This window comes from Lipophrys pholis (genome assembly GCF_963383615.2).
Source record: "Lipophrys pholis genome assembly, chromosome: 12".
NCBI classification, from domain to species: domain Eukaryota; kingdom Metazoa; phylum Chordata; class Actinopteri; order Blenniiformes; family Blenniidae; genus Lipophrys; species Lipophrys pholis.
Window position 1 is genome coordinate 20034710 of NC_137641.1, and position 14400 is coordinate 20049109.

A 14400-nucleotide genomic window follows, 5' to 3' on the forward strand; every position below is an offset into this window, starting at 1 on the left:
TATTTTTTAAATCACTTTAATTGTGCTTATTTTTTTATTAACTTTAAATTCCAATGTTTGGGGGCTCAAATGCCGTCACTAAAGGATCCAAGCACAGTTTGTAAAAACAAGGTCAGTGTGAACTTTAAAAAAAAAAAAAAAAATGTTAAGAGCCTGTAAATGTTTGCCGGCGAAGTTTCATCAGTGATGAGTTAAAGGAGAGCATCCTTCTGATGATCGTGTTGTGAAAACGTGTTCAACGGCGATGGAATTAAACTCTCGCAAATAAAAATGATCATTAATAATAACTTTTTCGTTTTTGTTGGTGTTGTCAGGATCCTTCACTTTCACTGCACATTGTCAGACAATGTGTCTCCGAGATGTTTTCCGGTGGAGTGTATTTATTTACTCAACCTATACTTTTATCTCTTTCAAGGTCAACTTCCACCACATCAGATACGAGCATTCGAGGTTTTTGACATCAATTTTTCTGACTTGAAAGAAAAGTGTGATTGAAAGGCAATAATAATAATAACTAATTCACAAAAAAATAAAGTAGCATGCCAAGAAAGAAACACAGCACCCAGAAATAGAAATATGAAATCCTTGAAGGTTTCACTGTCTAAATTAAATAGGGGAGAAATGGACATTTCTGATGTGTTATTATTTCATTAGATGCACCTGTAAGTTTTTTCAAAATAAAGGTGACCTGTGCTCCATGAACAGATGTTTCTCTTTCTCGATGACAGAGCAGGAAACAAAACGACGACACGGTGCTACAGTATCATGAAAATTTATTAAAGTTGGCAAACAAGCTTTTTTTTTTTTTCTTCTTTCTTTTTTCTCCTCACTACAAAAACCATAAAGAAACAACAGACAGAAAATCTGTTCCTTCGTTTTCCCTTTCCTGGTACAAAACATTTCAGTCAAGGCCGAGAGAGAGACAAAAGAAAATCACTGGATGATGTTCAGCCGCCTAAAACAAAGAAAGACATGCAAAGGCTTTAAACTCGGGGGCAAACAAATCTCAAATCAGGTGTAAGAAGAAATCAAAACCTTCCCGACTGAGAAATGAGGGTCAATCGCTCAAGTTGATTGAAACCACTCCAGCGTAAGTGCTGCGTGTGACTCCAACATGTCTCTGGGCGTACGGCTCTGAGTGCAGCGCTAAGGCAAAGGAGTGTGAACACAGTTAGAAAGCCCGGAGAAGACACGGTCAAAGAAGTGCATCTGAAAAGTGTTTCTGTACCCACAAAGGAGAATCATGAACAGACAGGACAACTCCAATCATGTGAATAAATTAATAAGAAGAGAGCCTGGTGAAAAATACTGTCTGATACAGGCACGCTTGCAGGAGAACTCGTCTTACAAAACTCTAAACGTTTGATTTCAGCTGTTACACATGAATTCTCTTCAAGTAGAAACAAAAGCCTGCAGGAGGAAATGTGGAGACTTACTATCCTAACGTTGAGCCCCACACTGCCGGACATCTGTAACAGCTGCAATGTTAAGCTTCATATACTACAGTAAACAATTTTAGTGAACTCCTTATGCATAAAATATGAATAACAACAAGAAAAGGAACTAAGTCAGGTGTTGCTATAACAAATAGTGTCGTTATCGTTACACTCCGGGGGGGGGGGGGGGGGGGGGGCGTCTCATTCACACGAAACACACACACATGCCATCAGACATACAGCGATCGAACCTCTTCAATAAAGAACGGCAACTTAAAAAAAACAAAAAAAACATGGTGCGGTGATATGATTCAGTAAAATATATATTTCCCACGTTTTTGCGTGAAAGGAAAAAATATCAAAATATTTTTTCTAGTGTTTCTTTAGAGAAGAGCGGGCCAGAAAATAATAAAAAATAAAAGACACTCATGCATCGAGAGGGCAAAACTTCAGATGCATCTCAAAATACTTTGAAACTTTAATTTATTTTACATTTTTCAGACATAAACTGAAATATTTCAAGCTTCTTTATTTTTTTTTAATAGTTTTAGTACAGTCAATACTTTTGTTAGTTCAGGGCCGCATACCGTCCAATTTGATTTTGAAAAGGTCGGACCAGTGAAACGGAAGCATAACTGGTCAATACTTTCAACGTTCCCTTTGTTTTAGTGCAACATTTTTGCATATCAATTTTTAACAACATGAAGAAAATTTCAACAAAGTTCGTGAAATGTCCAAAGAACGACGTCGTGTAATTGAGGCATTCTGCATACATAAATTAGAAATTTATACTTGTGCTAACTGGCTAGCATTCCGGTAGCTTCCATTGCTACGTCACTCACGTCTCAGTGATTTCTGCGACACCACAATAGTGAGAGTCATACATTTGATGCAGCAGTTAATGCTATTTAAAATATGTCAACTTTGTGTGGTTATCCCATGCACTGGAAAGGACATTGCGTGTTTATAACACCCCTTTTTATAAACGCCGAAAGTCAAAAATACGGTGCGCTTGAAACATTTTAGCTTTAATGTTTCACTGTTGAAGGAACTGAAATCAGTTGTGTTTTACTTTTGAGATGCACCTGCAGTTGAAATCTGATTAGAAGGAGCATAAAACACACAGAGAGGAGTTAAAGTAATACTACCACTGTTTGTATCATAAAACAGATACTATTAACAGCATCACTGACGATGATTTGATTTCACCAGGCGCACGTTGTAACAGGAACATCGTGTGAGTGTGATCGTTGGGTAGATTCGTCACGGAACACGTGAACGATCACACTTTTGCAGCTGCGTGTGATTTAAGGTTAACCTACAAATACTGAGAAACTTATCTGGCCGTGCCATTTGCGCTGAATACCTCTTCCTCCGTCTCATCACAAAGGCAGTGAGCACGCGACTGTAAACCAGTTTCTCGTTTTCGACCAATGGAGGCACCGCGTGTCGGGATTTTTCCGCAGTCGGTTTCCCACAAAGACGGTGGGGATGTCAGGAGGTGGTTCCCACCGGCTCTCAGCAGGCCTCCTTGGCTTGGCTTGGCACCTTGCACATCATCAGGATCTGCTTCAAGGCTTTCTGGACATCCTCATCCATCTGACCCTGAAGAGACACGAGCAAAAAAAATAGGTATGTAGTATTGACTAGTGGAGGCGCAAAAAGCTTTATTTCTCAGCTTTCTGGGAGTTTACATCATAATTAGAAAAGAAGATATGTGAGGAAGAAGACAAGTGGAATATCAATGATGGATTTACCTGAACCGCGTAGAGGAGATGCATCCTGTAGACTGACACGATCTCCTCATGCTGCTTCTTTGACTCCTTTTTAAAAGCAACATGAAACAAACGGTAAATAGACTTTTACTTTCGAGCGCATCTTCACTTCTTCAGCAGCACGATCAGGCCAAGACCTTTATCTTTTGTAGCACTTCTAAACTAGTTAACTTCCTTTGACCCACGTAGGAAATAGGACGTTAATGGATTTAAGATGTTATATTTGTAGCTCCACATAAAATGACCACAACAGTTATTAAAGTCAGAGTGCGCTCCTGAAGAGGTGGATAATTTGTTTGCATTGTTGTGAAATAGGCTGAAAAGCTCTTACAGCCAACTGGAACTGCAGTTGTTTGATTTGCTGCTGCATCGTCTCCAGCTGCTGGGTCTGCTGCTGCCTCTTCGAAGGAGAACATGTGTAGGAAAGCTGTGACAGGCTGTTTAGGGCGTCTCTTAGTTTCCCCACCTCACGAGACAAGTCATCTATCTGAAAGACAAAACATGGGAGGAAACTTTAAAAACATATATATATATAAATAACTATTAATGTGAAATTAAGTATGTATCAGACATGCGGTGCAGAAGTGACTCTACATCCCTATTCTTACTGACCCTTTTGTTCTTCTCTCGCTCTGAGGCGACGTGATTCTCCACCAAGTGTTTAAGCTGAGAAACGGCATCCTGGGACTCGGCCAGTCTGGAGGTCAGCGTCTGGTTCTCCTTCTCCCTCGACATCAGCAGCTCCTGCAGGGCTTCCCGCTCTGCACGGTTATCCCGGGCCTGATTCACAGAAAGGAGGTGCAGGACAGTTCAACATTTGAAAGTGTTCAGTTGAATCTTTCTCTGTGGATATCCTGCTCCGTCTTCCCCCACCTTTTGCCAAGCGTCAGCAGCTTCCAGAGCCATCTCATCCTGCTTCCTGAGGGCCCCCTGGAGCAGCTGCGTCAGGTGGGTCACCTCGCCCTCCAGCTGCTCCCGCATGGCCTCGTGCTCCTGACGTGAGACAGAGTCCTCCGTGGCGGCGTCTTTTTCTGCTGTCAGCCTGTGAAAGTGACATGGAGAGCATTGAAACGGCACTAAAGAAGCATTTTATTCTCAGATATATTTCTATGAAGCCAACAAATATGGAAATCACAAACAAAAGCTGAAAAAGCCACAGTCCCCACATTCAAAATCGTTTTGTTTTTTTCATGACTCTCCCCTGTTTCTGGGTTCACCTTTTCTGAAGCGCCTCCACATGCATGGTCTTCTGGTGCAGCTCCGCCCTCAAGGCTTCTGCCTCGCTTTCCAGCTCTTTGATGGCGTTCCCCAGAGACGACATGACCTGTGTGTGGTCGGCGAGGGCCACGGAGCTCTGGGCCTGGGCCTCGGCCTCCTGCCGCAGTAGTGCAATCTCCTCTTGTGTGGCTGCAAACTTCTCCTCGGTGGCTGTGAGCAGCGCCTGCAGCTCCTCCACCTTACCGTTCAGCAGCTGGACCTGTTGGTCTGCCGACGGCGACGAGGCCGCGCTGCTCTCGGCCAGCTGTTTCTGTGCCGCGCTCAGCTGACTCTTGGTGTCACTGAAGGAGTGCGAGAGCTCCAGCAGGCGGCGCTGCAGCCCAGAAATCACTTCGTTCAGCTCAGCCTTCATCTCCTCAAAGTCTTTGGCTGCCGCTTCGACAGGCACTGTCCCCCGCAGAGCCTCCTGAACAACCACGAGGATGGAAATACAGCATGAATGACAGATGTGGAGGATGAATTCATCCTGATTGAGAAATAGTTCCTTTTAAGGTTCAGGAGTTCCATGTTTCAATCGCTTTTAAATTAAATCAATGATTTCAACCTCTGGTCCTGATGAGTCCAGCATGATGTTAATGTTTCCTGACTCTAAATGAATGACACTAAACAATCAAAGTCTCATATTTTCACAGGTGAACACTGCAGACTTTATGTTTTACGTCTGCAAAACAAAGTCATATCCCTGACCTTACTTACTGATGCATTAGCTGTGGTTATCAGCTGTTTTAGACTTTGCCACATTTTTCTTTTGCTTCAGCACGACTTTAAAAATATCCACCTCGGGCCACATCTATATTAATGATCAGTACACCTATTCACTTATGAATTCTTTAATGTATCTTATCAATATGTTCACTTGCTTGATAAATACCACCCGTGTTTACTGACTAATAATGAAGGTATGAAACTCGAAGTACCTGGAGCACCCTGACTTCCACTTGTGCCTCCTTGTACAGCTCTTCAACCTGTGCTATCCTCTGCTCCTTGTCCTGAACAGTCTGCCGCTCCCCGTCCGTCCTCCTCAGCGCCTCCTCCAGCTGTCTGATTCGTTGACCTGCTCTCTCGTGCTCGGATCCCGTCTGTGCGAGCTGCGCCTTCAGCTGCTTCACTTCGTGTTCGATTGACGGACGCCTCTGGACTCCCTGTCTCTCTGTCGGGTCGCCTTCTCCCTTCTGAGCTCTCAGGACCTCGACCTCCTCCACAGCCTGGTGGTACCTCTCCTGAGTGTCTGTCAGCTTGGCCTGCAGCTCTGCCAGACTTCCCATCAACTCTTCCTCTCTGGCTTTCTCTCTGACGCCCTCGTCTTCCTCCTGCCCTGTGATTCGCTCGGGTTTCAGCTGAGCCTGGAGCGAGCGGTTCTCCTTCCTGGTTTCAAGCAGTTTGATCTGAACGCTCTCGAGCGCCTGTCTCAACAGTCTGATCTCCTCTTTGCTGCCCCCTCTCCCCCCTTCACCCTCCACCTCCTCCACTCTGTCAGTTTGGTGCCCCCCCTCCACGTGGGTGGAGGCAGGGACATGTGGAAGTGGCTCAAACTCATCCTGGGTGGAGTGGAAGGAGGAGTTGGAGGCCATGCTGTCGGGACGACTGCTGTCCTTCAGGTCCTCATTTCCATGGAAGGACGGATGTTTCTGTGAGTAGAGCATGAAGAATGAGCAGTTGGAGAGAGAATGGAGTAACAATAAACATTCAAATTCCAATTTGCTCAATAATACTGCCAATCATAAAAAAGACCAACTTATCCTGCTTCAGACAAAATTGAGAGCTTCAACTTTTGTGTCTTTAAGTTCTCTTGAAAGCTCATTTTCGTCTCATTAAGAAGCTTCTTACACGCCGGCATCTACCACCAAGCAGCAACAAGTCCTTGTAATTTGACACCAGTCTCATAAGCATTTTACCTGCTGTGCTTTGAGCAGGGACCCAGGTTCAGAAACACGTAACTAATCCAAGATGACTTGCACATGTAAAACCACAATTTTGAAGTGCTTGTGTTTGTTTAATTTGAAAACTTCCCATCATAAAGTAATATATCTGACAGGATACATGAAAACCACCATGAAACACTTATATTAATGCATACTGTTGTAAGGCTACAAAGTAATAAACATAATAACTTGGGTAACGTGGAGTGTTTTTAAAGAGGCTTATAATTAAAACTGCCATATTAAAACTTATAAGTATAAGTCTTAAACAAATAAGTCATTTGCTGTATGAAAAACAAAGTGGTTATTGAGTTTACATCATGTTGGAGCGAGTTTATGAAAATATGACAAAGCCGGATCACATGTTTATTGACTTGATATAAATCTTGTTCTCTCTTTGTATATTAAATAATACTGTACCAATAAACCTTCAGAAATGAGCATTCACTTGTGATTTGATAATGTTTTGGATCACTTTTGACTTTCTTTGTTTTTATTGTTGAATGAGTGAAATATGAACCTTCATATTTATTTTTGAAGGAACGGTAATTACAAACAGTGGAAACAAAGTGGAGCTACTTTTCAACTGTTTCTCTTTCAGTTTTCATTCTCAAGTTTCATGATGTACATAGTATTCAAATGTATTGCCACTGCCAGAACTATGTGCTCGAAAAGACGTCTAATATATAGACATTTCTACTGTAGTTAAAAATGTTTGTTTCTGACAGGAATGTGACCTAAATACACAGCGTGCAGCAGGTACGTTCAACTCCATTCAGTCATTTGTTCATTGTTCCACCGCGGAGCAGGAGTGAAAGGATTACATACCTTTAGTTTGGTAGCGAGCTGCTGGTTCTCCAGAGTGAGAGCAGTAACCTTGGCTTGTAGTGCAGAAAGCAGAGCTGCAGATGCTGTAAAACTCTGCTCGCTCTGTCAACGCACACAAAGACACACATAGATTCCCATGCCACAAAGAAGCATGAACGAAACACTGAAGACCACTCGGAAAAAGCAACACGAGTCGTGACATGTCTTAAGCTGAGGTTAGACCTCCTTCAAGAATGCTGATGGTGGAAAAGCAGCCCAGTTGTTTGTTTGAGTGCAGCTCTAACTAAGAACGGGACTTTTAGCAGGTGGTGGTGGTGAGGATTTCATGTTTACCTCTGATACTGAAAAAGAGTTTGAATTGAATCAAACATTGAAAGAAAAAAAAAAAAGAAGAAGAAATGAACATCTAGGTGTGTCTATCCACAATGCATCTAGCTCAGAAAAGAGGTATTCTCAAAATCAAATCTGTAGTTTATTATTCAGTACAGTTTATTTTCTCAACAACTAAGAATATATACCCTACTGTATAAATGTTTGTATGCCGCTCCAAAATGATCTTTGAGCTGGTCAGGACACTTGGTTCAAACTTTCCTCATGTTGTACTGTCAATAAGCCACCGTAGTGCCATTATTCGTTATTCACCTTTGTGTCCAGCTCAGGACCCGTCACCGTCTCCATCGTCTGCTTCAGGTCCTCGATTGTCTCCAGCAGCATGTTTCTCTCCTCGTGGAGTTTCTCCACCTCCTCTCTCAGCACGATTCCTCTGGTCTCATCCTCCTTGGAAATGAAAGGCGGAGAAAGAGGTGAGTGGTGGCGGGGAACAGGAAAGAAACAGCAGGTGGTGGGGGAGGCGGGCTCATACAGGATTAAGGCAGATATTACCTTGGGATGTGAAAAGATGATCTTTTAAGTTATTATGATGTCTGGTGACTTTGTATTACCTTATAGTTGAATCTTCTGGGAGTGTCACTTTTGTTGGATACAGGTGTGCCGGTAGATGTAACAACTGAAGGAGAGGACGGTCCCGAGCTCTAAGGGGGGGATTAAATTGTGGTTTTGGAATTAATAGTAGACATGAACTGGAATTCTAAATCATTTTGTTTATATTTTCCTGGCGCACAAAACCAGACTAATCAAAAGGTTCATAGTGTGTGTTTACCAAATTGTACTATTTCAAAACCTGCATGAATAAGGACGGCTTTTTTACAAAACTGTAATTACACATAACAGGTAAATAAGCCTGATATCCCATGAGGAAAAACTATGAAAGAATTCCACAAGTAAATACAGAACCACCCACAGACTGTAAAGCTCCTCGTTTAAAAAAAAAAAAATACACACATGCATTCATATTAATATAAAGAGTGGCACACCGAAACAAGCCGACAGACACATGCGTTTACCTGCAGTGGGCTAATAGGAGGTGGAGGTGCTTTTCGTTTTTTGGGTGTTGTGATCCGTTCATCACTTAGCTTAGCTACTTGATCATGCTGAGGTGGCAGCAGAGGAGGCAGAGAGGGAAGGCGTAACCAAAGGAGAGAAAGAAAGAAAAGGTGAGATTCAGTGCTGGTTAGTTTAAAAAAAAAAAAAAAAGGCTCAATCAATGAGTGCTACAGTAAGGATTGAGGTTTGTTTTCCATAACTGGAAACCAAAGGATATCTCTGAAGCTCGGAAAATGTATTTCAACATATAAGGGAACCTATTTGTGGCTGCAGTCCATGTTAGTCTGTTAGGTTTTTATTTGTTGTCTTGAGCTATTTTCACAATTAAATTATTTGACGAACTAACTTCATCTATTTTTAGTCAGAATTATAATTTAGAATGAATTAGTTGTATAATTTAAGTTCTATGTAGAATTAGAAATGATGAAATTGCAAAAAAAAGAAAAGAGGAGGAACTAGCAGCTTACCTGTGGACTTTTAGGGGATTTAGGATCTGGAAAAGAAAGCACACAAAAAACATCAATACTTTGTGCAAGCTTCTTCTCAATTAAATATAACTCCAAAGCTTACAAGACAAATTCAAAGCAAACTCCAAAGCGGGTAACATTTTGAATATAAATTGCAGTGAAGTGAGTGTGACTGCAGATGGCAGTGTTGACCTTTTTTCTTTTTTTCTTTTTTTTTTCTTTCGAAATCAGAGCTTTACAAGTCAGTCTCACGGAGGTCGTTACACACAAACGTTTGTGTCTTTGCGTTTATTTTGTTGTTGAGAACTTGACCAAAAAATCAAAAGATTATAGAGACCCAGCTCACATCTGAAGGGGATGTTGAATCTCACAGATATAGTCATTAACTGTTGTGCGGTTACATTTGAGGACATTACTACGGTTGGGAACACGGTGATTGAGACGTGATTTATCTATGGTGCGATGTTCTCTAAAAACATCACACATCATTCTACATAACTGCTCTATTACTACAATTAATATAGTGATTGTAATATTGTACATATACACACGGATGTATGCATGAGGTCTTATCATTTATTCTAAGCGTTTTGTGTGTTTTTCCTCTCACCTATGGCCAGATATTTATTCAGAGTTGTCACGAGGGCTGTTTTGGCCTCAGTGTTGCTTGACAGCTTCGCATAATGTAACACATCATGGCCGTTTGAATCCACAGCTGCCAGGTCGGCCCCCCGCTGAGCCATGATGTCTGCAACAGACACTGCGCTGGACTCTGCTGCAAGCATCAAGGCCGTCCTGCAGAGCACAAACATCCAGGTAGGTGTGCAAAGAAAGTACATGCCGATCGCCGAGTCGCGTTCATGAGTGCAGCATTTACCTGCCGCTGTTGTCAGAAGTGTTGATTTCAGCACCACAGTCCAACAAAATGCTGCACACGTCGGCATGGCCGTGTTTGGCTGACAACAGCAGAGACGTGAAACCGTCCTTTGGGACAAAATATAATAAAACATATTAGACACAACTTCGATCAGAACACAGTACTTATGTCCGCACACACCTATGTAACTTATCGTGTCTGACTACAGAATGTGGACTTTGACACGGAGAACGATGACTATCTGTGTGGTGAGAGAAATCTCAGATGTGTGTGAAAAAACGCTGAAAGGCTCTGAAACTGATTTCCCAGCAGTCGAACAACAAGGGCAACATTTGTCCACTTTCCACAGCGCTCTATGCTTTACAGTGAGAGAAATACCAGCGAGGGAAAAAAATCCCCAAAAGTGACACAACAGCAATATTTCACCAACCACATCACATCAGGAGTGATGGACCCTGACCCAAAGCATGACCCTTCACCTAACCTCTGCCTCCTATTACCTCAATCCATCCCCAACAGCTGATTGGCTGGGACTGTTGAGGGTGATGTGGAGCCGCTGCCCCGAGCACTCAGGACAACTAATGTCCAATGAGCCCAGGAAATATCAAAACTCACTGACTCACAGACTTTCTATTCCCCTCTGGTTTTTGTAACAGACTTTCTCACATCATGTAAACTGTTACCAGTGAAAGAAGAAGTGTAGAAAAAAATAAAAAACATAGTAGCCGTGTCCAACCAAAGAAAAAAAGGGGTGGGGAAAAAAAAGTGTGTCAGCATAGTTGTGTGTTTTATATTACAAGGCTGCTGCTTCCACACCGCAGAGAACAAAACTATGTTCTGGTTCCCTCTGAGCCCCGCTGAAGACTTTACCAGCTCTGTGTCTGCTCGGCCTTTCTGTTTCTCTGGAACCTGAAAGACAATATAATTTGGTTGTGGTCTGGCTAATCCATTCAGCGTGTGTGGATGTATGCGGGGGTACAGGTGTATTACTGCTCATTCCTTCGCATGTTACGTGACTTATGTTTCTGACTTGCTCGCCGCTGTTTTCAAAAGCTTGATTGCCCAAATTTGGGCAACAGTGAAAAAGCCTGGGCCGGTCTGGAGTGGAGAAGGAATGATGACAATCTGGGTGAAAACAGACAAGCAAACCCCCGATTTGAAATGGAAATGCACTCAGTAATGTTGTCATCCATTTACTGTGATCATTTTAGGTACTGGAAATAAATGACAATACGTCTGTAAGCCAGATATATAAAGCATAGCGAAACGTGATCAGTCCTAAGGCAGTGGAGCTCATGATTTAATATGTCCCTGCTTCAATATACCTTAATGCAATGGATAATATGAATGCCAATGCCGTTCTTTTTCATGTGATGCAGCATGTGGACATTGTAAATATTTAGCATTGCCGCCCTTTAATCAGCTTTCATTCATCACTATATATATATATCATAGGTCAGGTCAGTTCATGTGATGCATATTATTTGAGAAGCTTAACAAGACAAGCGAGTATACAAAGTTTTTTTGCTTTTTTCATGGAAAGTAAAATCACAAACAAGGTTTTGCAAAGTGAAGCTCCAATTTACAGGAACTTGAAACTACAAGTCTGCATTTGTTGAGGCAGATGTTTTTTTTTTGTTGTTTTTTTCCGATCTCATTGCAACTCCTAACAAGATCCTCACTTCCATGCTGGGAATAATTGCTGCAAACTCCATCATTGTGCCACTAAACAATAAAGCACTGGTGAAACTAATTAGAGCGCACACCAAGCTTCTTGCTTGTATACCGACAACGGACGCTGAAGTGTACCAGCCCAGGACTGACTCACGTTTTAATTTGTACCATATTGTGTTGAATATAAGCAGTACTTTCACCACGCAGGACTTTCAGGGGGGTAAGTCATCAGAGGACAACCTACATGGTCTGCTTTAATGATCCCCTTTGGATAATACTATTCAAAGTTTACCTTAGCCACCCAAACAAGGAGCGTGGGGCTGCTGCAGTACAGCACACTAGTGGTAGACATTTCTGCCTCATAGCCAGACGGTACTGGGTCAGACCAAGTTCCTTTCTCACACAGTATAAAATCATGCACTTGAGGTTGATTGGTGAATATAAAATTGTGCATTTTGTGATTGTTTGTTTCTCTGTGTTTGTGCTGTGATGAATTGGCAACCTGTCCAGGATGTATCCTGCCATCACTCGATAACAGCTGAGATTGGCTCCAGTCCAGAAAAAGTTTTTTGTTTTTTTAAAGCATGTATGACAGTTTTTTACATTTTGAAACTTGGGTTTGCACTCTGATCACAACTCTTCAGGCTGTCAGTTCAAAACTTCTCCTGTAAACTACACGATTATCCGACAGCCCCTTTTAAAGTATTCAGATCTGTTAGGTAAAAGTATCAACACTACAATGTAATATTTCTTTCAGAGTACAAATCCCGCATTGAAAATGTTACTTAAGTAGCTTTGGGATCAAGGCTCTATGTCGTGCATAACCTCCTGTTAATAAAAAAATCTCTGTTGTTTCATAACCTTGAAATGAGTCCTTCGAATCTACGAAGGGAGCCGGTCCAGGACTGTTTTGCACCTCCACGTTTGAACAGAGCTCAAAAACTGGCTCTCAGCACAGGTTTTTTTTTTGTGTGTATTTTTTAACAGGTTTGAGGAAGAATGTTTATCAGTTGGTAGTCACATCCAATCTGTATCTATTTTAGATAAAGAAACTGTAATATGACTCAATATTTGTCCTTAGTGAAATACTGCTTCAGTATGAAAGACTGTAAGCATGTAACATCACTTGTCAAATAAGTGTTACAGAATAAAAATTTAATTTCTGCCTGAAAAGATACATTTATTCAAGGAAGCGTATGAATCACAGAGCCAAGTTCATGAATTGAGTCAAGGCTGAGCTTTTTTATGTTGTGGAGGAATTTGCAGTATTTTATTCCAAAAGAACACGCAAGATTTCATAGAATATCTCGCCACACTCTCTGAGCAAAACTGAAATATCTGTTTAATTTTATATACATTCCTATGGTGGACAAGTGTGAAACCAGGGAGATGCTCCTCTATTTTATTACAGATCCTGCCATATATTTATTTTGTGCGCGCTCAACGCTAACAAACTGGAATGAGCTCCTCTGCATAAGAGCAGAAACAGGAATATGATCCAGATGACTTTGCGGTTCACAGTCTGTACATCCACTTAGAGGGAAAAAGTAGTGCAAACCACACACAGGCACGGACATGGTTACAGATGGAAAAGTAAATGCTGTTCAGTGAAGGCAAAATGAAACTGTGTCTCGCATTCAACAGGATTACTGTATTAATGTGATTATCATCTATCATAAGCAAAAAAAATTAAATACGCAACTGCAAAAAACCCCAGATTAGTTCACACTTCTGACAGATTCCTGGAAGCACATAGTTATTTCTTTTGATAATTTCCCAGTAGATGCTGAATCCTAAGATGTTTTCATGTGACTGCGAGAAGATTTCACAGTGTAAAGAATATCACTGTTTTCATTCAGCCCTGGGGCAGAGAACAACTGTCTCTCTTGTGAGCGATGCAAGGACGGTTATTCCTGACAATCAATCCTGACTGTTCATGTTCAACATGAGCTCATTTTAATATCCAGAACAAACAACCTGTAAACATTTTAACTCTCATGGCCTTATGAGAGGATTTATTCTGATTGGATTGCTGTAGAATTGTTCAAAAATGTGCAGTGAGAGAACTTCTGCCCCTTTTTTTCCAAGAACCAGTTTTTCGACATTTCTGTGTGTTTTTGTTGATTTTCAGGACATAATTTTATAAATGTATGAAAAAGTCGATGGTATTCCTGAGGTTTATTGTAACTAGCATATGGGAGCAACACTCTTATTTCCCTGCTTTTCTGTCATCTCAATGGTCTCAACTTCAAAAAAGGGAGGAGAATGGAAGTAGAAATAACACTTTACACACTCGGGTGACGGTGCATCCTCACCAAGTATGTTTATATTGGCAGTTGGAGAAGAAATTTAATGAGCAACATCTAAGTTTCTTTTCTCTCACTTGCTTTCTGACATGTTAAGAAGGCACACAACTTTATACGTGCACATCCCAGCTGGGTAAAAAAAACAACCCACAGGCATGTGTCACTGCAATGGAGACCACATGTCTGCGGTTAGAGAGCAGCGTTCCCACAGTACGCCGGCCTTCTACCACACGCACACAGTGCCTAGCATTAATCAATCTTAAAGCGAAGGACAAACAGGAGGACGTATCAATTAACAAGGATCTTTCAGCAGTTGATCTTAAAGAAGATCTGAGTGAAACTAATCCTCAAACCAACTCTCCAAAGTTGTGTCAGAAAACATGACAGCAAGTGATAC

At 41.6% G+C, this 14400-nt stretch overlaps 1 protein-coding gene across 4 annotated transcripts in view; it reads right to left on the minus strand.

The window, feature by feature from the left end:
- Positions 1–750: 750 nt before the first annotated feature.
- rai14 (retinoic acid induced 14) overlaps positions 751–14400 on the minus strand; it is a 37506-nt gene continuing 23856 nt past the window's right edge. Inside the window, exons 8-22 of one of the 4 annotated variants that reach the window (XR_013935842.1) lie at positions 10024–10130; positions 9757–9941; positions 9147–9172; positions 8640–8726; positions 8178–8267; positions 7879–8013; positions 7237–7338; positions 5407–6117; positions 4429–4895; positions 4085–4253; positions 3824–3991; positions 3543–3698; positions 3194–3259; positions 2803–3041; positions 751–1146 (exon numbers count right to left, since the gene is read on the minus strand). Coding sequence is in view for 2 of the 4 variants with exons in the window: in XM_080476597.1 (XP_080332723.1) it covers positions 2955–3041; positions 3194–3259; positions 3543–3698; positions 3824–3991; positions 4085–4253; positions 4429–4895; positions 5407–6117; positions 7237–7338; positions 7879–8013; positions 8178–8267; positions 8640–8726; positions 9147–9172; positions 9757–9941; positions 10024–10130 (2556 nt within the window). In the remaining 2 variants the exon portion in view is untranslated. Of the gene's footprint in view, positions 3042–3193; positions 3260–3542; positions 3699–3823; positions 3992–4084; positions 4254–4428; positions 4896–5406; positions 6118–7236; positions 7339–7878; positions 8014–8177; positions 8268–8639; positions 8727–9146; positions 9173–9756; positions 9942–10023; positions 10131–14400 lie in introns of all 4 variants that reach the window. The other 3 variants (XR_013935843.1, XM_080476597.1, XM_080476598.1) reach the window with 3 other exon arrangements.